This window comes from Daphnia pulex, chromosome 5, assembly GCF_021134715.1.
Source record: "Daphnia pulex isolate KAP4 chromosome 5, ASM2113471v1".
Classification (NCBI taxonomy): Eukaryota; Metazoa; Arthropoda; class Branchiopoda; order Diplostraca; family Daphniidae; genus Daphnia; species Daphnia pulex.
The window spans coordinates 643,876-665,639 of record NC_060021.1 but is presented as its reverse complement, the minus strand read 5'-3'; the positions used below and the strand labels follow the sequence as shown (position 1 = coordinate 665,639).

The window sequence follows — 21,764 nt, the reverse complement described above, 5'->3', positions numbered from 1 at the left end:
ATTTTCTTTTTTTTTTTTTTTTTAAGTTTGTTAGGGCGTTAATTCCCATAATCAGAGTGTGGCAACTCAGCCTACTGTCATTTGAAACTGAACAAAACGTAGTTTCAAGTTTTGTTTGATGGTGTGAACAGGTAGATTGGGGTAGAACTTCATTTTACACCTGTCATAGACATTTAATCGTGAACGTTTGCCGAATATTTTTTCTCGACATCGTAATCCTAACCATTTTAACTACTGACGTTTCCTGTATCATTTTGCAATGCATAAAAGAATGTACAACGAACATCGAGAACTGCTAGCAGCCCTAAATCAATTTGCCAACATTCGTTACGTAGCTTACCGCACAGCCGCAAAACTGAAATTTATTCAATCACAAACAAAATTAGACTGCATTAAACTCACTCAAATCTTTCGAATTATTGATGAGTTTGGCTTGAGATCATCAGAAAAAGACTTGATACTCACTATGGATGAGATTAGACAGATGGTTTTAAACATTTACTTTTTGGCGCAGAAGTCTCAGTTAGTTCATCTAGACTACAAGGTTTCTTCTAGAATTGTTTTAGATTTGATAAGTGAAACATTTGACAAGTAAGTTAACCTTTCTCACTTAATGATAGATTTATAATTTATTTCTATTTCTTTGTTTATTTTTTTACAGAAGTTGTCGAAAGAAAGGATGCACTCTGCTAGATTTTTTGGTGTTTTTCACCATTCTTTGTGGAGAGACTACTCTAGGAGAAAAATATAGAAGACTCTTGCATCTTATTTCAGACCATAACAACTGCATTCAGAGGCGCAGTCTAGCTCTACTGCTTAAATCTATTGCCAGCCTAGCTCATTTGGTCAATGAAGCACCTGCTTTTGGACATTGGACTGTATTGGCTGCTGTTCAGCAGTGTTTTGAACAGGTGAATGTCTGATTTTCTCCTCTCCAAATCAATTTAAAAGAATATTTAGACAAATTTATTTTTTGGTTGTTAATATTAACAAAATAATTTGGTTTGATCAATTTTTTAAAAGTGTGAAAGCCCTGTTGGTGTGCCAGAAGATGTTGTCTTTGGTTGGATGGTTCGTGAACCCCAGTCTTTAGTCTGGTGGTCCACCCTTTATAGAATCAATGCATCAAATAAAGGTATATTTTACTTTTTAGTTTCATTATTTTAGATCATAATTTAAATTTTTTTTAAATGTTCTTAGTTATCCACCCAGTTCGTTGCTCAGTTTGCAATATTCAGTCCATTCAAGGGCTACGTTACCAATGCTTGCAATGCCTCTCATACAATCAATGCCAACAGTGTTTCTGGCTTGGGTTGATCAGCAAAAATCACAAAGTGACTCATCAGATGCAAGAATATTGCACAAAGGTAATTTTAGTGTTGTTATTCGCCTAATATTTACCCTAGTTAAGTAACAAAAAATAAATTTCTATGACAGACCACATCAAAAGAAGCCACACAAGCACTTTGGAAAAAGATGAGTAATTGGCTAACTCTAAAAAAGAATCGTTCTCCTTCTGCGCGCTATCTTCCCTTGGAGAAAGGTCACCAGTTTAAGTCGTCCGAAATGTCACTTTTCAGTGAGCAACTTGGTGACAGCCAAAGTACGGTCACAGAAAACACAGTCACTTATCAGTTGGGTGAGTTTAATAATCACAATATTTATAAGACGCAAATGATTTTTTGATTTGCGTTGTCAGGCCATCAACCACGAGAAATCGCTAGTGTGGTTGGTCATCTAATGGAAGGAAAGGGGAAACTTGAGTGCGTTGTACAACAGGTAAATTTCGTGAAATTAAATTGCAGCATTAATGATGCTTAAACAATTTGTTGTTGAAGAGTGATTTCGCCAACAGTTTGGGCCCAGTCGTAAAAGAACATTGCGATCAACTTGAACTACAGCTACGACGACTGCGTCAGTTAGTTGCCCAGAAAGAAGCGCCAAAAGATAACCTTTTGCCTCATGTACCACGAATGCTTACTCGCCTCGAGAGCACCCCTGTGTTACCCAGTCAACAACGGAAGAACGAACTTGAACAACTCAATTTTAGCCCAATCGACGAACCCAAAAGCATTATGCAGCGCACCGCCCGTGAAAGACAAAGCTTGCGCACTCCTTCAGTTAAGGCAAATATTGTCACCAATGGAACTTTGAATTATTGCACGCCGCGCTTACAGAGGAAGACTACAGATAATGGTATTAGCAACAGCAAAAACTACAACGGAACCGTAGAGAGCGTACCACGCTTTGCAACCGACTTTAGCCTGCGGGATTTGAGCCGCAACCTACAGCAGCCTACAGCCCCCAGTGGTCTAGCGCAATCATCATCTTCAACTGTAGATTCACAGCTAAATGCTGAACTAGAAGAAATCTTGGCTCAGCTTGATCAGCTTTTCCCATCTCAGCCATTCAATGGTGTTCCTTGTTCTGCAGTGGCGCGTTGTGCAGCGGTACACCCTCCACCTGAAAATGCAACTCTTGTTAGAGCTACCAATCAAGTAGCCGGAGTCTTAGCAGAATTTGTTGATGGGTTTAATGAATGAAATGCATTAATTACTGCACACTCAATTTGAGTGTTATGTGAATTTTTTCGTTTTGTATGACTTTGATTTCAGTTAAAAGTCACATTTATGTATTTGTGTCGTGTCGAACTGCATCCTGCCAAACTAGTTTCATACCATGACAATCGTGAGCCTGAGACAATTTCAAATTTTCTGTCGTAAACAAAAACAATCAATTGCTGTGCTATGTTATATTTGAGATTTCAAACTTTCAATACAATCTCTCGTTAATTTTGGACATCAGGTCTATAAATTATTTAGGATGATACACCGCCTGGTTTGACTTATCTGTATTGAGTTGAATTAAGACCACGAAGACGGGTTTAACTCTCCTCCCATTTCTTGAATAAACGATGATCAGCGATTAACGAAGAAGCTGTTATGGTTCACGTGCGAAGAACCGAACGGGGTTGAATATTTCAACTTTCATATATTTGCGGCAATGATTTATACACATTAGAAGTGAGTTCGACGTCACTTGTAGTTTGACGGCGACTCAATATTTATGTTCTGAGATTAATCTTAGTTAATCAGATGGTGCCGATTCTCTTTCAATGTTCAGGTGATAACTTTCATTGTTCCTATTCCGTCGAAGAAATAAAATCCTTTAACTGATTAATTGAATATGGCAAAGATATATGTAATTAAAAAATTGAATTATGTATTATAATCCTTAACTGACTAGTAGCTAACGAATTTTCTACGGGACTGGTACCTGTAGAATAATCGTTACTTTATATTTTGTAAAAAAACTTATGTGTCACGCTTCACAGCATGCTTATGTAGTTCATTAAATATATTTGGAAAAACGATTTGATATCCTCCCTGCTCCCTCCATGTCCGTTTTTGGGTTCCTGGAATTAATCAGATAGAAGTCATCTTTTCTCTAAAAAGCCGAAAAATGCGTGTGCACCGAACACAATTTTTTTTACTACAATTTGATTTTTGTGTCTTGATTTTTTACAAGACGTTACAGGGACAGTATGTAAATGTTAATTTTCGACGTTAAAGCCATTTTTAAAGATGTTCTCTTGTTTAAGCAATTGATTTGCTTAAAGAGCTGTTATAATTAACGTACGAAGAAGCAAGTGTGGTTGAATATTTCAATTTTCATTGATTTGCGGATGTGATGTAATCACATTTGAAGTGAATTGGTCGCCATCATTTGTTCGATGGCATCAGAGTATTAATCTTCTGAGGTCAGTCTCAGTAATTACGAATGTACTTACTTGTTCCCACAATTCGATTTCCGACTGGATGAATACCAGAACCTTAATAGTGTCCCAATTGCTAGATTGGAATCTATTTAAGTAGTGGGACAAACGAATCGAATTAACGAGGATCAAGTACTTGTCAATAAAATGGAAAAATATAATAAAATCTTATAAGCGTTGGCTTTGAGAAGATGATAGATGTGGTGGCTCAACCGCTGGCTTAAATATGAAGTTACAAATATTGGGCCAATAAGTTGAAGGTTATCATATCTATCTCGGTGTGTGTCAATATATAAAGTTCATTCATTTATTCCGCGAAAGTACCACCGGAATAACAAATTCTTTGCAATTGGGATGAAACTCGCTAGCTACTTTGTGTGCAGTTGCGCAATCCGATATATGCGTCCACAGCTGTGTTGGTGATCCGGGGATTCTCAGTTTGTCATTTTTGCTTCCAGCGACTTTGCTACCGGAAGGTTTATTTATCACATCTTCTTTTTTTGAAAACATAACGTTATGAACAAAAAACGTACATAACGTAAATATATTCAAAACGTATTAGCGATTTTCAATTTCAAGGGTGGACAAATATTTCTTAAACTGCAGTGTGAAACATTTCCCGATTTTATTTGCGGCGCTTCGCCACTAATAAAGCAGAACAACTTTGGTACGTAATTATAATACCTAATGTAACGCATCGATTTCTTTTTCTTTTCTAAATGAGCTTTGCTGCTTGTTACGTGAAGGGTCTAAATGTGATAGTTTTATCATTATTTGTCTACTTGTGTAATATTAAAGCATTTTAGTGTACTTACAGTTTTATCATTTCATAAACGGTCATAGCTTTGCTATATATGTTGGCTTTTTCACACGTCATGGCATGCAAGACGATCTATGTCACAAGAACATTTTAATGAATTTAATTCGTTTTTGTCTTTGACTGATTTCGAGCTGCTGGGCCGTTGCCAAACCCGTAAGGGATTCGTGTCCAGCAGGAAGAGACGACAAATTTAGTTCAATAAATTTGCTGGAAGTTAAAAAACGCCAGCTAAATTTTACTGAATTTAAGAGTCGACGTCTTAGCTCAAACATTATCACAATAATATCCTGCCCTTGTATGTTAATGTTCCCTAAACACATCTAACAAAAGAGAGGCACTGAAAATCGTGTCACATCTTAAAATTGCAGTCAAAGTTTGGTAATATGTACACCACAGAAGAACAAATGATTTAATGGATCAAGCTCGTGATAAAAAAACACCAATAATACATTTTATTTATATCAATTAACAATTTATCACGTCTTCCTCTTTTTTAACGCTGTACTATCCCGCAGTGCACACTCGTTTAACATATCGCACAAAAGTTCGTCAATATAGCAAATAACAAAAGCGATTTTCAAGGGTGGACAAATATTTCTGAATCTGCAGCGAGAATCATTTCTTGATTTGTCTGTGTGAACATTGTTTCGTCTAGTACAAGGTGTTGAAATATCAGACATCACTCGTACGCAGCTATTTTTTCACGAACGTGATCGAACTTTATTGACACCTCTCTACCACCTCAGTATTACTTATAGCTGAAGATAAATTTTCATATTCAACAGCCTTACATTTAATTACTGCGTCTCACTCATGTCAATTACATCACAATACTCGTACTCATCCTCATAACGGAATCTAGATATATTAACAGCGCGCATTCCTGCATTGTTTCCAAGAAGGCAGCAATGATATAGGTGTTCAGTAAAATATAATGACGATAGACGAAAATATTCAATTGCGCCACGCCTTTCAATGATGCGTTGTTAAGTGCACACACGCATTGTGCACATCACATTCTCACATAATTAGGTGTTATAAACAAGATTTATATGAAGTTGACACCGTCCTTCTCGAACAATTAACGGTTAACATATTTTAGCTATATATTTAGTTGAGAAGCGTGTTCGTCAGACGACTAACTAAACCTAAAATTATAGGCTCTCGCATCATCATCGAATCGCCATTGTCTTTCGACTCGGTACTAGAGCTAGAGCCTAAGTACTTTCAGAATAAAAATTACACATGAAACTAATCTTGCAGATCCATTAAATGCCGCAGGGAAGTCTTTTTTCCCTAAAAAACATATTTACATCTGAATGGCATAAATTTGAACTGTGTTGTGTTCACTCTCTAGCTCTCTAACAAGCGAAATGTGTCAGGGTTGTGCACGATAATAGCAAAAACAATTGTTCGCCGTTTATTTACGCAAAGTACCACCCACAGTCCCACCTCGCTAAACAGTGAGTCAGTGATGCTCGGCATGCTCCCTTGCCGTTTGACTGAACATTTCATTTTTATTCCAAATCGTAGCGGTTTTTTTTTCGCATCACATGTTTATATCCGATTGCGTGTCGTGAACATTGTTGGGGTGGGGGGGGGATTTGAGTCAAGTTGTGGGTAGATACACAACTGTAATAACTCGTAATAAATAAATAATAAATAATAATAATAAACTACATAACTCGTAATCATTCGTAATCATTAACATCGCCCAAATGAATTTCATTTGCTAACAGAAAGTACTGCTGCGACCTACAGATAAAATGAAACAATTGTACACATAGTAACAAATCACATTTGAGCTGAACGTCCTCGGGATTCGCACAAGAGACAATAAAAATTAAGAAATATGCTACCGTGTTGGCCAAAGAAGATGAGCCATGACTGCATAGGCCAGGAAATTGGCAGAATGAACTATACCCAATAGCAGTTAGAGCCTTACTGCCTTACCCGAGTGCGAATCGGATGGCCGGAAATTCAAGCCACAAAATGAAGAGAAACCAGATACATCAGATGATAGAATTAAGCAACCTTGTAAGCAACTCCTAAAAGAAAATTCTAAACTGAAAACCGATTTGGAGACGTCAGCTACTGAGTTGAGTTTAAAATGTGTGGAAATATAGCGACTAACGGCTGTGACAAACGAACTGAACCAGAAATTACAGAAAACGTCGTTGAAAAACGACGAACTGATTATGAAGTTGGCGACCTCTAGAAACATGGAATCAACGAGTCAAACCGATTCCCACAAGATGGAATCAAACCTGACCAAAGATTTAACCGAATTAAAGATTCAGCTGATCATTCAGCATAAACTATTGGAAGAAAAGGAAGTGACTTTGGAGTTAATGTTACAGGAAAAAAAAAATTACCGATCACATGCTCGAGGAGAACCACAAACAGGAACTTAACTTTTTTTTAACTGAGTTGACGGAAATGAATAAGGCGGAAAACCAACGCATTTCCGAGGCACGCGATGCTGCTATCCTGTCTGCGGAAGAAACCAGAATATTAGCCGAAAAACAGCAAGTTGCAAACGATCTCCTTCAGTCGACTATAACTCAATTAAAAACAGAGTTGTCTGCATCCGATTGTAAAATCGACGAGCTCAAGAAGAAGAAAGGCGTTCAGCTTAGCAAAGCCTCGACGTGGGCAGCCACCGAAATTCAGCTTCGAAATGAAGTGGCCTATTTGAAAGCTAATCAAACGAAAAATGAGACCCTGATGAAGGAGGCTAAAGATTTCCGAGAAAAACTCGAGCGACTAGAAAAAGAGAATGAAGATCTTCGGACCACTCGAGCTGCGGTGTTGGAATCAGCGACAAGACGGCGACAAGATGGGAAAAATTGGCTGAAGCGCAAGTGAAGGCGCTATCGGAAGCTCTGGCTGCACTGCAAGAAGCAGTGAAAGATACCCAAGACTCATCTGAAGCAGTGACGGAAAAGGAACGCCAATCGATGAACTCCGAAGGCGCGACCGAAGCACTAGACCGGAAAAAAGGTAATTTTTTTGGCAAACTGCTTGCCAGACGCAAGACCGATAAAACAAATAAGGAGAACGAATATGACTTCGCCCAACTACTAGAAAGAACTGGGTTCCAAATGGTGGCAAGGGCGAAACACCTGCAAGTTCATGCAAATAATTTAAAGGCAGAAGGCAAAGCCCTGCATAAGAAAGCTATCTGCCTACCTCCCTGTCGAAATCCGGCAATAATCAGGTCTTGACGCGCCTGTAACAGAAAAAAATTGAAAAAAAAAATTGATTTTTTAAAGGGCGCGCTTTAGAAAAATCCTAAAAATCAAATATAAGAAACTTTTACGAGGTTCTTGCTTCTAGGGCTATCAGTAAATTTTTGTTAAAGCGCGCCCTTTAAAAAATCAATTTTTACTTGAGGTTGGGGAGGTTAATTTATCGAATATGTAAATATTTCCAATGAACAGCAAACATCATCGTGCTGTGTGGCCTAATACGTCAGTTCATTTACTTCATGCAAAGAAACAATTATTTTACAGGAGCTAATGGCGCCGACAATTCGTTAACTGCTATTACCTTATGATTTGAAATTTAAGTTTATATTATTATCTTGTTAAACACAGATTCTTGTAGACGTTAATTCTCGGGTTCTGAATCCTTACAAACGGGACACATTTTCGGTTAAATAGGATATTCAGAAAACCCGGAAAACCATATACAAGCATCAGCGCTATACGAAATCACTGAGATTTACCTCAGAATATTAATAGTATCCCGTCATCAAACGACTAGTGACGACCAATTCACTTCAAATGTAATTACATCACCTCCGAAAATATATTAAAATTAAAATGTTCAACCGCACTTGCTTCTTCGTACGTCAATTATAACAGCTCTATAAGCAAATCAATTGCTTAAACAAGAGAACATCCTTAAAAATGGCTTTAAAATCAAATAGTAGTGAAAAAAATTGTGTCAGCAGCACGCGAATTTTTCGGCTTAGAGAAAAGCTCTAACTGATTTCCAGGAACCCAAAAACGGACATGGAGGGAGGATAACAAATCGTTTTTCCGAAGAATAGGGGTGATTTTTTCATGGAAAATGTAAATATTTTAATGAACACCATACATTAGTGTGCTGTGTAGCGTGAAACGTCAGTTGTTTTACAAAATATAAAGTAACGACTATTCTACAGGTAACCGTCGCAGAGAAAATTCGTTAGCTGTAGTCAGTTAAGGATTATAATTTATAATTCAAATTTTTTACTTACAGCATTTTATCATAGCTTTGCTACATTCAGTCAAAAAATTATTTCTTTCTATGACCGACGTGAAAGTTTGGTTGATATGTCACCTGAATAATGAAAACTGAGATTTATCTCAGAACATATATATATCGAGTCGCCGTCAATCTGCAAGTGATAGACTTCAATGCCGCAAATATATGAAAACTGGAATAAACCACGATAGGTTCTTGGCACGTGAACCTTAACAGCTCCTTCGTCTATCGCGGACCGAGTCGCGGACCATCGTTTATTCAAGAAATGGAGGAGAGTAAAACCCGACCTCACGGTCTTAATTCAACTCAATACAGATAGGTCAAACCATGCGGTGCATCATCGTAAATAATTTATAAGCAAAATGAAAATAATTTCCATTGCCAAGTGTAATAGCAAATAACGCTCATTGTTTAAATGTTTTTTAAAGAGTGCGCTGCAAAAGAGGTTCAAGCTATATTGTTCGGATGTTTACAGGCGGACGTGAAGGACCCCTTCCCGTCGCATTGACGTTTTCGGCGGTGAGAAACAATCGATTCCTTCCGGTTTTGACACATGTTTATCGATCATGTGTCACCCTATAGGGTGACACATGATTTTTCTTACAAAATATAAAGTAACGACTATCCTACAGGTACCAGTCCCGTAGAAAATTCGTTAGCTACTAGTCAGTTAAACTACAGGCATCAAGACGTAGTACCAGCTAAATTATTCTGGATTTCAGAGTCGACGTCATTTCTCAAATATTAATACAATATTATCCTGCCCTTGTATGTTAATGTTTCCTAAACACATCTAACAAAAGAGAGGCACTGAAAATCGTGTCACATCTTAAAATTGCAGTTAAAGTTTGGTATGTACACCACAGAAGAACAAATGATTCAATGGATCAAGCTCGTGATAAAAAAATACCAATAATACATTTTATTTATATCAATTAACAATTTATCACGTCTTCCTCTTTTTTAACGCTGTACTATCCCGCAGTGCACACTCTTTTAACATATCGCACAAAAGTTCGTCAATATAGCAAATAACAAAAGCGATTTTCAAGGGTGGACAAATATTTCTGAATCTGCAGCGAGAATCATTTCTTGATTTGTCTATGTGAACATTGTTTAATGTGATGAATGTGTTGAATGTGATCATAATTTAAATTTTTTTAAATTTTCTTAGTTATCCACCCAGTTCGTTGCTTGGTTTGCAATATTCAGTCCATTCAAGGGCTACGTTACCAGTGCTTGCAATGCCTCTCATACAATCAATGCCAGCAGTGTTTCTGGCTTGGGTTGATCAGCAAAAATCACAAAGTGACTCATCAGATGCAAGAATATTGCACAAAGGTAATTTTAGTGTTGTTATTCACCTAATATTTGCCCTAGTTAAGTAACAAAAATTAAATTTCTATGGCAGACCACATCAAAAGAAGCCACACAAGCACTTTGGAGCAATACAAGCAATACAATCTCTCGTTAATTTTGGACATCAGGCCTATAAATTATTTACGATGATACACCGCATGGTTTGACTTATCTGTATTGAGTTGAATTAAGAAGACCGCGAGTTATGGTTTAACTCTCCTCCCATTTCTTGAATAAACGATGGTCCGCGATAAACGAAGGAGCTGATATGGTTCACGTGCGAAGAACCGAACGTTGTTGAATATTTCGTTGTTATATTTGATCGCTAATTATTGTTTAATATGACTTAAAATTTGTGTTCTGCGGGTAATCTCAGTTAATCAGATGGTGCTGATGCTTTATCAGTGTTAAAGTGAGTCCTAATTATTCTACCTTTCCGAAAACCCTGTGGTTGAATGTGTTAGTTAAATTAATTCTAAATTACAATCCTTAATTGACTGGTAGCTAACGAATTTTCTACGGGACTGGTACCTCTAGAATAGTCGTTACTTTATATTTTGTAAAACAACTGATGTGTCACGCTACACAGCACGCAAATGTAAGGTGTTCATTAAAAATAGTTACATTTTTCATGAAAAAAAAACACCTTCTATTCTCGGTCTATTCTTTGGAAAAACGATTTGATACCCTCCCTCCACGTCCGTTTTTGGGTTCCTGGAAATCAGGTAGAAGTCATCTTTTCTCTTAGCCAAAAAATTCGCGTGCACCTGACACAATTTTTTTACTACAATTTGATTTTAAAGCCATTTTTAAGGATGTTCTCTTGTTTAAGCAATTGAATTGCTTAAAGAGCATTTATAATTGACTTGCGAAGAATCGAACGCGGTTGAACATTTTAATTTTCATTAATTTGCGGAGGTGATATAATCACATTTGAAGTGAATTGGTCGTCACTAGTCGTTTGATGCCATCATAATATTAATACTCTGAAGTCTTTTTCAGTAAATTTGAAATGTGCTATTGCTTGATTCAAATGTCCAACAGAATCATCAGCTGACTCTTCTAATTCTATGAAATTGGTCAGTGTGATTCATTCTCGTGGAGATTGATAATAGCCGCCATTCCTGTAATTAAATGATCGGCTTTTCATCTATTCCGAGACAGTTAATGAGATCAAGCAAGCATGGTAAAAATGTATTACATATGAAACTAAATATTAAATTAATAGGTAATAGCAGGTGACGAATCGTCTGCCAGATCGGTATTTGTAAAATACTTGTTACTTGGTATAAAGTAAATGAATTGACGTATTATGACACGCAGCACGATGATGTTTGTTGTTCATTTCAAATATTTACACATTCGATAAAAAAATCCTCCCCAACCTCAAGTAAAAATTGATTTTTTAAAGGGCGCCCTTTAACAAAAGGTTACTATGGCCTAAGAACCCCGTAGAAGTGTCTTTTATTCGATTTTTAGGATTTTTCTATTGCAATCCAAAAAAAGCATTCCGCGAGGTCAAATTGGTGTATTTGTTATACCCGTTCCAACATAATGAGTGTCAGAAACACCATGATGAGAAACAGTCAGTCACACATCAGTATTAATCGCCCAAATATTTTTCAAGGTGCTCTGAAAGATCAAAGAAGAAAATGTGCATTTTAATCAATGAACTGTGCACATATTTTCGAAAGCTGCAAGATTAGCCACCATCAAAAATGTTTACCAGAGTTGTGTAATACCACGTAATGCTAAAAGATTTATGCAGGCACCAAGTGCTTCACTGAAATTATATATTTATTTAGCCATTAGACCGATACAAATTAATATCGAGTTAAATTAATTGAACTTTATAAGATGGTTAAATATCTGTGTAATTCTGACTTTATCGTGTATTTTACTTTTTAGTTTCATTATTTTAGATCATAATTTAAATTTTTTTTTAATTTTCTTAGTTATCCACCCAGTTCGTTGCTCAGTTTGCAATATTCAGTCCATTCAAGGGCGTTACCAATGCTTGCAATGCCTCTCATACAATCAATGCCAACAGTGTTTCTGGCTCGGGTTGATCAGCAAAAATCACAAAGTGACTCATCAGATGCAAGAATATTGCACAAAGGTAATTTTAGTGTTGTTATTTGCCTAATATTTACCCTAGTTAAGTATAAAAAAATAAATTTCTATGACAGACCACATCAAAAGAAGCCACACAAACACTTTGGAAAAAGATGAGTAATTGGCTAACTCTAAAAAAGAATCGTTCTCCTTCTGCGCGCTATCTTCCCTTGGAGAAGGGTCACCAGTTTAAGTCGTCCGAAATGTCACTTTTCAGTGAGCAACTTGGTGACAGCCAAAGTACGGTCACAGAAAACACAGTCACTTATCAGTTGGGTGAGTTTAATAATCACAATATTTACAAGACGCAAATGATTTTTTGATTTGCGTTGTCAGGCCATCAACCACGAGAAATCGCTAGTGTGGTTGGTCATCTAATGGAAGGAAAGGGGAAACTTGAGTGCGTTGTACAACAGGTAAATTTCGTGAAATTAAATTGCAGCATTAATGATGCTTAAACAATTTGTTGTTGAAGAGTGATTTCGCCAACAGTTTGGGCCCAGTCGTAAAAGAACATTGCGATCAACTTGAACTACAGCTACGACGACTGCGTCAGTTAGTTGCCCAGAAAGAAGCGCCAAAAGATAACCTTTTGCCTCATGTACCACGAATGCTTACTCGCCTCGAGAGCACCCCTGTGTTACCCAGTCAACAACGGAAGAACGAACTTGAACAACTCAATTTTAGCCCAATCGACGAACCCAAAAGCATTATGCAGCGCACCGCCCGTGAAAGACAAAGCTTGCGCACTCCTTCAGTTAAGGCAAATATTGTCACCAATGGAACTTTGAATTATTGCACGCCGCGCTTACAGAGGAAGACGACAGATAATGGTAGTAGCAACAGCAAAAACTACAACGGAACCGTAGAGAGCGTACCACGCTTTGCAACCGACTTTAGCCTGCGGGATTTGAGCCGCAACCTACAGCAGCCTACAGCCCCCAGTAGTCTAGCGCAATCATCATCTTCAACTGTCGATTCACAGCTAAATGCTGAACTAGAAGAAATCTTGGCTCAGCTTGATCAGCTTTTCCCATCTCAGCCATTCAATGGTGTTCCTTGTTCTGCAGTGGCGCGTTGTGCAGCGGTAAACCCTCCACCTGAAAATGCAACTCTTGTTAGAGCTACCAATCAAGTAGCCGGAGTCTTAGCAGAATTTGTTGATGGGTTTAATGAGTGAAGTGCATTAATTACAGCACACTCAATTTGTGCGTTATGTGAATTTTTTCGTTTCATATGACTTTGATTTCAGTTAAAAGTCACATTTATGTATTTGTGTCGTGTCGAACTGCATCCTGCCAAACTAGTTTCATACCATGACAATCGTGAGCCTGAGACAACTTCAAATTTTCTGTCGTAAACAAAAACAATCAATTGCTGTGCTATGTTATATTTGAGATTTCAAACTTTCAATACAATTTCTCGTTAATTTTGGACATAAGGCCTATAAATTATTTAGGATGATACACCACATGGTTTGACTTATCTGTATTGAGTTGAGGCGGAGGAGAAGCTCTGCTTTATATTTTGTAAAAAAACTGATGCGTCACCCTATCACGCTACACAGCACGCTAGAGTAGTTCATTAAATATATTTGGAAACACGATTTGATATCCTCCCTGCTTCCTCCATGTCCGTTTTTGGGTTCCTGGAAATCAGGTAGAAGTCATATTTTCACTAAGCCGAAAAATTCGCGTGCACCTGACACAATTTTTTTTACTACAATTTGATTTGTGTGTTTTGATTTTTTACAAGACGTTAAAGGGATAGTATGTAAATATTCATTTTCGACGTTAAAGACATTTTTAAGGATGTTCTATTGTTTAAGCAATTGATTTGCTTAAAGAGCTGTTATAATTGACGTACGAAGAAGCAAGCGCGGTTGAACATTTCAATTTTCATTGAATTGCGGATGTGATGTAATCACATTTGAAGTGAATTGGTCGCCACCATTCGTTCGATGGCATCAGAGTATTAATATTCCGAGGTCAGTCTCAGCAATTTAGAACACATTTACTTGTTCCCACAATTCAATTTCTGACTGGACAAAAGGCAAAGATAAAATAGGGTTCCAAATGCTAGATTGGAATCTATTTAAGTCTTGGTAAATACCATTGAATTAATGAGGATCAAGTAATTGTCTGAAAAATGGATAATTATAATAAAGTCTTATAAGTGTTGGCTATCAGAAGATGATAGATGTGGTGGTTCAACCACTGTCTTGAATATGACGACATAAATACTGGGCTAATGCATTGAAAATGAACAAATCTATCTTGGTGTGTGTCAATTTATAATGTTCATTTATTTAATCAGCGGAAATTCCACCGGAATAATAAATTCTTGGGAGTTGGGATGAAACTCGCTAGTTACTTTGTGTGCAGCTGCGCAATCCGATTATGCGTCCACAGCTGTGTTGGGGATTCGGGGATTCTCAGTTTGTCATTTTTGCTTCCAGCGACTTTGCTACCGGAAGATTTACTTATCACATCTTCTTTTTTATACATAACGTATGAACAAAAAACGTACATAACGTAAATATATACAAAACGTAATAGCGATTTTCAATTTCAAGGGTGGACAAATATTTCTTAAACTGCAGTGTGAAACATTTCCCGATTTTATTTGCGGCGCTTCGCCACTAATAAAGCATAACAACTGAGGTACGTAATTATAATACCTAATGTAACGCATCGATTTCTTTTTCTTTTCTAAATGAGCTTTGCTGCTTGTTACGTGAAGGGTCTAAATGTGATAGTTTTATCATTATTTGTTTACTTGTTTATTTTTTAAGCATTTTAGTGTACTTACAGTTTTATCATTTCATTAACGGTCTTAGCTTTGCTATATATATTGGCTTTTTCACACGTCATGGGCATGCAAGATGATCCATGTCACAAGAACATTATATTGAATTATATTCTTTTTTGTCTTTAACTGATTTCGAGCTGCTGGGTTTGTGGTCCAGCTGGGCGAGACGACGATCTTAGATCAGAAAATTCGCTGGTAGTTACAGAGCTTAAGACGTAATGCCAGCTAAACGTTTCTGGATTTCAGAGTCGTCGTCAATGCTCAAAATTTAATACAATAATATCCTGCCCTTGTATGTTAATGTTTCCTAAACACATCTAACAAAAGAGAGGCACTGAAAATCGTGTCACATCTTAAAATTGCAGTTAAAGTTTGGTAATATGTACACCACAGAAGAACAAATGATTCAATGGATCAAGCTCGTGATAAAAAAAACCAATAATACATTTTATTTATATCAATTAACAATTTATCACGTCTTCCTCTTTTTTAACGCTGTGCTATCCCGCAGTGCACACTCGTTTAACATATCGCACAAAAGTTCGTCAATATAGCAAATAACAAAAGCGATTTTCAAGGGTGGACAAATATTTCTGAATCTGCAGCGAGAAATCATTTCTTGATTTGTCTGTGTGAACATTGTTTCGTCTAGTACAAGGTGTTGAAATATCAGACATCACTCGTACGCAGCTATTTTTTCACGAACGTGATCGAACTTTATTGACACCTCTCTACCACCTCAATATTACTTATAGCTGAAGATAAATTTTCATAATCAACAGCCTTACATTTGAATTATTGCGTCCCACTCATGTCAATTACATCACAATATTCGTACTCATCCTCATAACGGAATATAGATATATTAACAGCGCGCATTCCTGCATTGTTTCCAAGAAGGCAGCAATTGTAAAGGTGTTCAGTAAAGTATAATGACGATAGACGAAAATATTCAATTGCGGCACGCCTTTCAATGATGCGTAGTAAAGTGCACACACGCATTGTGCACATTCTCATATAATTAGGTGTTATAAACAAGATTTAGATGAAGTTGACACCGTCCTTCTCGAACAAGTAACGGTTAACATATTTTAGCTATATAATTAGTTGAGAAGGCGTGTTCGTCAGACGACTAACTAAACCTAAAATTATAGGCTCTCGCATCATCATCGAATCGCCATTGTCTTTCGACTCGGTACTAGAGCTAGAGCCTAGAGGCTAAGTACTTTCAGAATAAAAATTACACATGAAACTAATCTTGCAGATCCATTAAATGCCGCAGGGAAGTCTTGTTTCCCTAAAAAACATATTTACATCTGAATGGCATAAATTTGAACTGTGTTGTGTTCACTCTCTAGCTCTCTATCAAGCGAAATGTGTCAGGGTTGTGCACGATAATAGCAAAAACAATTGTTCGCCGTTTATTTACGCAAAGTACCACCCACAGTCCCACCTCGCTAAACAGTGAGTCAGTGATGCTCGGCATGCTCCCTTGCCGTTTGACTGAACATTTCATTTTTATTCCAAATCGTAGCGGTTTTTTTTCGCATCACATGTTTATATCCGATTGCGTGTCGTGAACATTGTTGGGGGGGGGGAGTTTGAGTCAAGTTGTGGGTAGATACACAACTGTAATAACTCGTAATAAATAAATAATGAATAAACTACATAACTCGTAATATAGCCCTTGGGCTATCGGTAACTTTTTGTTAAAGCGCGCCCTTTTTTAAAAAATCAATTTTTACTTGAGGTTGGGGAGGTTAATTTATCGAAAAATATAAATATTTTAAATGAACAGCAAACATCAACGTACTGTGTGGCATAATACGTCAGATTCATTTACTCTTTGCAAAGAAACAATTGGTTTGCAGGTGCCGATTGCGCAGACAATTTGTTAACTGCTATCACCTTTTGAATTAATATTAAGATTCACATTAAAATAAAGAGTTCTTCGATAATGAATTGATACTGAAAGAATTAACCAAGTTAAACGTTCAGTTGATAATTCATCAATCGAAAGAGAATTGAATCAAGCATCAGTGCTACTCGAGATCACTGAGAATTACCTCAGAATATTAATAGTATCCCGACATCAAACGACTAGTGACAACCAAATCACTTCAAATGTAATTACATCACCTCCGAAAATACATTAAATTAAAATGTTCAACTGCACTTGCTTCTTCGCACGTTAATTATAACAGCTCTTTAAACAAATCAATTGCTTAAACAAGAGAACATCCTTAAAAATGGCTTTAACGTCGAAAATGAACATTTACATACTATCCCTGTAACGTCTTGTAAAAAATCAAGACACAAAATTCAAATTGCAGTAAAAAAACTGTGTTATTAGGTGCACGCGAATTTTTGGGCTTAGAGAAAAGATGACTTCTACCTGATTTCCAGGAACCCAAAAACGGACATAAGGGAGCAGGGAGAATATCAAATCGTTTTTCAAAATATTTTTAATGAACTACATTAGCGTGCTGTGTAGCGTGACACATCAGTTTTTTTACAAAATATGAAGTAACGACTATTCTACAGGTACCAGTCCCGTAGAAAATAGGTTAGCTACTGGTCAGTTAAGGATTATAATTTATAATTCAATTTAATAATATTTGGATTGGAGTTTCGTGATTGCCAGTTTTAACTCTTTTTTCTACTATAGCTGCAGCACTAGGCTACTGGGAGGGAACACACACATCTGGGCGATTCGAGTTCTCATACTTCTCAATGGCACCATAAAAAATGTCATTTGAATTACTCGTTCGTCTAGGTGTTGACACGAGTGTTGACAGCATGAGTGCTGCTCGGCTGCATGATTCTACAAAGCCGTACAGTGCAACGTTAACGACGGGGAAATTTTGGTCAGTTCAAGTGCCCAAGAAAAACCAGTTCCAATGTAAATTAAATAAATAGTCAAATTCATTAAATACATTTCATTTTAAGATTTACAGTTTTTCAGAAGGAATCTGTAATCACAGAATATTTTTTAAACGCCGGATAGAAGGAGTATGCAAATAACGCCATGTAATTTAGGAGCGGTAAATATTATAACCGAAACTATTTGTAAAAAATTAACTTAATAGTTAGGACTTAGGATAACGGGAAATTTAAAAACGGAAATTGGCTAACTACCATGATAATAACAAACATTATTATTATTACTACAAGATTTTTATTTTGAATTAAATATGAAACAAAAATCACAATTAGTCCTTCGGCTACCTTGCTAACGCAGGTAACTAAGACTAACAATGAACTAACATTGATTAAGATGAATTGCGGACGCGGTAACAGCATGGTAGTTCGGAATAGGACCCATAGAGCGATAGAGAAAACACTTCCGCACTATCCACTAGACGGAGCGCTGTAGAGTGCTGGAGATAAACTGAAAACAGCAGACGAAGTTTAATTACGATGTCGACTCAATCAGGTGTACCGGTCGTCAATGAAACTGATCTAGAAGAAACAGATCCTATTATAGCTAAACTCCAGAAAACGGGTTGCTTAGAAAAACATTACGCTGTCTTGGTAGGCTAGCTGAATTTTTTGCAACCGTTTAACGTTTTTATTAACCTTGAACAATCTCATTCTAGGAATGTTGGGATCATCATAAAGATTGGAGGAAGTGCCAACAAGAAGTTCATGACTTCAGAAATTGTATGGTCAGTCACGAAAAAAACAAAGCAGCTTCAACATCCAAGTAAATGAAAGGAATGGAGTGGCCATGTTTCAACTTCGCTTTTGGAGGTTTTGCCTTTGGAATTGTGGTTGGATTTATTACACCTAAATTGAAGTCAGTGATTTACAATAGAGTCTTAGTGCATCTCAATCAACCTACAAAAATGGTTGTTGTAGTTCGAAACAATTTGGGTATGGGCAAAGGTAAAATAGCTTCTCAATGTGCACATGCAGCTGTTGAGTGTTACAAGACTGGTTTAAAGACAGATCATAAAATAGTGAAAATATGGTTAGCTAGTGGTCAACCCAAAGTAGTTGTCAAAGTGGACACTGAAGAAGAGTTACTCTCAATCGCCGCGATTTCAACCAAAAAAGGTCTCATCAACTGCCTAATCAAAGATGCTGGAAAGACCCAATTAGAGCCGTACACTACCACAGTTCTGGGGATTGGACCAGGGAAGAAGCAAGACATCGATTTAGTCACTGGCCACTTGAAGTTACTTTGAATGTTAATAAAATAAAAAGATTGATTTGCAAAAACCTAGTGTACTATTATTCCTATAAAGAAATAATACTTTGATGAACAAAGCACGAAATGTATCACAGGAACGGTTGACACGGGGAACATGCGTATAAACTCGCGGGTCACAGACGTCACAACATATACACGAACATTCTTAGAATCGGAGCATTATTAACACTTTAAGCTCGGGCAATTCAAACAGCGATGCGTTGATTTGCAAGGTCATGAGTAGAAAATACGTCAGAGTCGCTCAAGGATCTGGAATTTTTCCTAATAAAAGGCGCTTGACGATTTTCAACGTTGTGGGGCGCTTCATCGAATTCTTCTAATTCATCTCCCAAATCAATTTCATTTGCTAACAGAAAGTACTGCTGCGACCTACAGATAAAATGAAACAATTGTACACAGTAACAAATCATATTTGAGCTGAACGTCCTCGGGATTCGCACAAAAGACAATAAGAAATATGTTACCGTGTTGGCCAAAGAAGATGAGCCATGACTGCATAGGCCAGGAAATTGGCAGAATGAACTATACCCAATAGCAGTTTTGTTCTCCATAGAACTGGGACTTGAAGGGCAATCAAAGCCACAATTGGGAGATAGATGAACCACTAAAACAGAAGAATGTAACATTTTGAATCGGTAAAAGTAGACCACCATAAAGGTAAGAAAAACACGCACCACTAAAGAAGCTGCTCCAAAGTGAAGAAAGAATTCTAACTTGCTTTTCTGATGCTCAAACGCCATTGTCGCTCTTAGGCAGAATAGAAACCATGCCTGTAATCATAAAAAAAAATTGAGTAAAACAGGATGAGAGGATAAAGTGTTTGTTATCGAACCATTATTCCTGTGCGTAATATGAGCATTAGCCAACCTGGCCATGTTTGGTAAGCATCTACATCATCGATGACATCCAGCTCCGTCTAAAAAGGACAAAAATTAAAAACGATTAGCAAACAAAATTAGGACAAAAATGAAATATCTAGATTTTGTGATTACCAAGTCCCAAACATAAAGAAGAACATGGACAAGTCCGTAGAGTGCCCAAACTGAAAATAGAATGGTAATATTCTTTAACTCTTTTCGGGTTATAGCCCACCCTTTTGCGAGGAGCAAAAGTAGGAGCATCAAGAGGGTCTGAGAGCATATGTCGAGAACACCCCCGACAATAGCAGCGATTTCGACTCCTTTGCCATCGAAAGCAAATTTTAAACAATGAAACATATTCAGCAATACACCACAAAGGGAAAACACCAATCCGACTAAAACGAAAAAGTATAATGTTATTAGTATGCTATATATTAAGTCGTTGGGAAGTAAATTTTTTAACTAACCAGTAAAAAGTTTTGTAACTGGATGTTTCTGTCTCATGACAGCATACACTTGCAGAGGGGTTAAAAACATATAGCAAGCAAGAAAAACCAAATAGATTTCAACAGTATCCTGGTTGTCGAAACTAAATTGGTATTCTAATGGATTTTGATTTTTTGAGTTGGGATTTCCATTTACTAACCAAATATCATAGTCTAAAATTACTTCTTCTTCAAACGGTTTCCAGGAACAATTTGAGTCTCTGTAGCAAGCAACTAGACTGAGATACCAGAAACGAGGTTGACTAAGATCTTCAACATGAAAACTGAATTGGAAGTTTTCAACAACATTTTTGGGATTGTCTTCATCAGGGCAAAGTTTGCCTTGTGGACATGGAATTTTTCGCAGGAGGTCTTGAGAACCTCCATCATTGCATTGCGAGTCATATGCCACACCATCAATCTTTTTAAACATTGCCATGCAGGCTGTGGCTTTCTGTGTCACTGTGGAATTCCCATAATATTCCAAAAAGTAGCCTCTATCCAGTACAGCCAGTGTAACATAGGGAGTCACATTGAATTGAGCAGTGATGTTTCCATAAATATACCCTTGTGTCTGACTCCTGTCCTTCAAGTTAGTCTTCTGAAATCCAAATTTGGCGAGAAACTGAAAAAAAGTTGTTGTTTTCCATGAGCCTGAAAGGTGTAAACAAATAACAGATGGAAAATCGAAAAAGAGTAAGACGACTAATAAGAGAAAACATGTGGTTCGAAGGGTATTGGCCATTTTAGTTTCTTCCTTTATGATACTCAAGGTGGAAACCACTAAAATGTTCACGATTCTGTCGTTTGAATATTGGCACTTAAAACAAATTGCACCATGTCATTCACATTAAGCGTTTCATTTATCCATAGGAATCGGTAAATAACAATCTACCCAACAACAGACAACTGAAACGCGAACTATGACTGGAGGCTGCTGCAGGCGATTGGGGCGTCCTTGTCGCATTGCCGCGTTTATCAAATATCGTTCAAGGTAATCTAACGCTAACGTCACAATTTATTGTTTATTTTTATTCTTTTTGTGTTAGTTTCTTATGTAATTTCTTTA

At 37.1% G+C, this 21,764-nt stretch overlaps 4 protein-coding genes and 1 long non-coding RNA gene across 5 annotated transcripts; 4 read left to right on the top strand and 1 right to left on the bottom strand.

The window, feature by feature from the left end:
- Positions 1–74: 74 nt before the first annotated feature.
- Positions 75–2,799, top strand: LOC124194104 (dystrobrevin alpha-like). The gene is made up of 7 exons (XM_046588143.1): positions 75–591; positions 662–911; positions 1,024–1,135; positions 1,201–1,367; positions 1,438–1,639; positions 1,700–1,779; positions 1,839–2,799. Exons 1-7 carry the CDS (start codon positions 260–262, stop codon positions 2,541–2,543), a joined length of 1,848 nt encoding a protein of 615 aa, XP_046444099.1. The 5' UTR covers positions 75–259; the 3' UTR covers positions 2,544–2,799.
- A 7,253-nt stretch (positions 2,800–10,052) lies between these two features.
- LOC124194102 lies at positions 10,053–10,294 on the top strand. The gene is made up of 2 exons (XR_006874596.1): positions 10,053–10,190; positions 10,261–10,294. It is a non-coding gene; the product is annotated as an uncharacterized LOC124194102 (long non-coding RNA).
- A 1,771-nt stretch (positions 10,295–12,065) lies between these two features.
- On the top strand, positions 12,066–13,759 carry LOC124193850 (dystrophin-like). Its single transcript, XM_046587828.1, has 5 exons — positions 12,066–12,081; positions 12,164–12,327; positions 12,398–12,599; positions 12,660–12,739; positions 12,799–13,759. Exons 1-5 carry the CDS (start codon positions 12,066–12,068, stop codon positions 13,501–13,503), a joined length of 1,167 nt encoding a protein of 388 aa, XP_046443784.1. The 3' UTR covers positions 13,504–13,759.
- Positions 13,760–18,554: 4,795 nt separating this feature from the next.
- Positions 18,555–19,324, top strand: LOC124193849 (peptidyl-tRNA hydrolase 2, mitochondrial-like). Its single transcript, XM_046587827.1, has 3 exons — positions 18,555–18,668; positions 18,734–18,840; positions 18,952–19,324. The coding sequence occupies exons 1-3, from the start codon at positions 18,555–18,557 to the stop codon at positions 19,322–19,324; spliced, it is 594 nt and encodes a 197-aa protein (XP_046443783.1).
- A 20-nt stretch (positions 19,325–19,344) lies between these two features.
- Positions 19,345–21,662, bottom strand: LOC124194101 (integral membrane protein GPR180-like). Its single transcript, XM_046588141.1, has 6 exons — positions 20,678–21,662; positions 20,343–20,605; positions 20,183–20,266; positions 20,025–20,120; positions 19,815–19,954; positions 19,345–19,719 (listed from the first exon to the last, which is right to left on the bottom strand). The coding sequence occupies exons 1-6, from the start codon at positions 21,438–21,440 to the stop codon at positions 19,536–19,538; spliced, it is 1,530 nt and encodes a 509-aa protein (XP_046444097.1). The 5' UTR covers positions 21,441–21,662; the 3' UTR covers positions 19,345–19,535.
- Between the last annotated feature and the right edge of the window lie 102 nt (positions 21,663–21,764).

Coding starts and splice junctions, on each gene's coding strand:
- LOC124194101 (XM_046588141.1), bottom strand. CDS start 21,440: ATGGCCAATACCCTTCGAACCACATGTTTTCTCTTATTAGTCGTCTTA. Junction 20,267..20,342: donor TTCTTTATGTTTGGGACTTG/GTAATCACAAAA, acceptor TGTCCTTTTTAG/ACGGAGCTGGATGTCATCGA. Junction 20,121..20,182: donor TATTACGCACAGGAATAATG/GTTCGATAACAA, acceptor TTATGATTACAG/GCATGGTTTCTATTCTGCCT.
- LOC124193850 (XM_046587828.1), top strand. Junction 12,600..12,659: donor CACAGTCACTTATCAGTTGG/GTGAGTTTAATA, acceptor TTGCGTTGTCAG/GCCATCAACCACGAGAAATC. Junction 12,740..12,798: donor TTGAGTGCGTTGTACAACAG/GTAAATTTCGTG, acceptor TTGTTGTTGAAG/AGTGATTTCGCCAACAGTTT.
- LOC124194104 (XM_046588143.1), top strand. CDS start 260: ATGCATAAAAGAATGTACAACGAACATCGAGAACTGCTAGCAGCCCTA. Junction 1,640..1,699: donor CACAGTCACTTATCAGTTGG/GTGAGTTTAATA, acceptor TTGCGTTGTCAG/GCCATCAACCACGAGAAATC. Junction 1,780..1,838: donor TTGAGTGCGTTGTACAACAG/GTAAATTTCGTG, acceptor TTGTTGTTGAAG/AGTGATTTCGCCAACAGTTT.
- LOC124193849 (XM_046587827.1), top strand. CDS start 18,555: ATGTCGACTCAATCAGGTGTACCGGTCGTCAATGAAACTGATCTAGAA. Junction 18,669..18,733: donor AAAAACATTACGCTGTCTTG/GTAGGCTAGCTG, acceptor ATCTCATTCTAG/GAATGTTGGGATCATCATAA. Junction 18,841..18,951: donor AAAGCAGCTTCAACATCCAA/GTAAATGAAAGG, acceptor GATTTACAATAG/AGTCTTAGTGCATCTCAATC.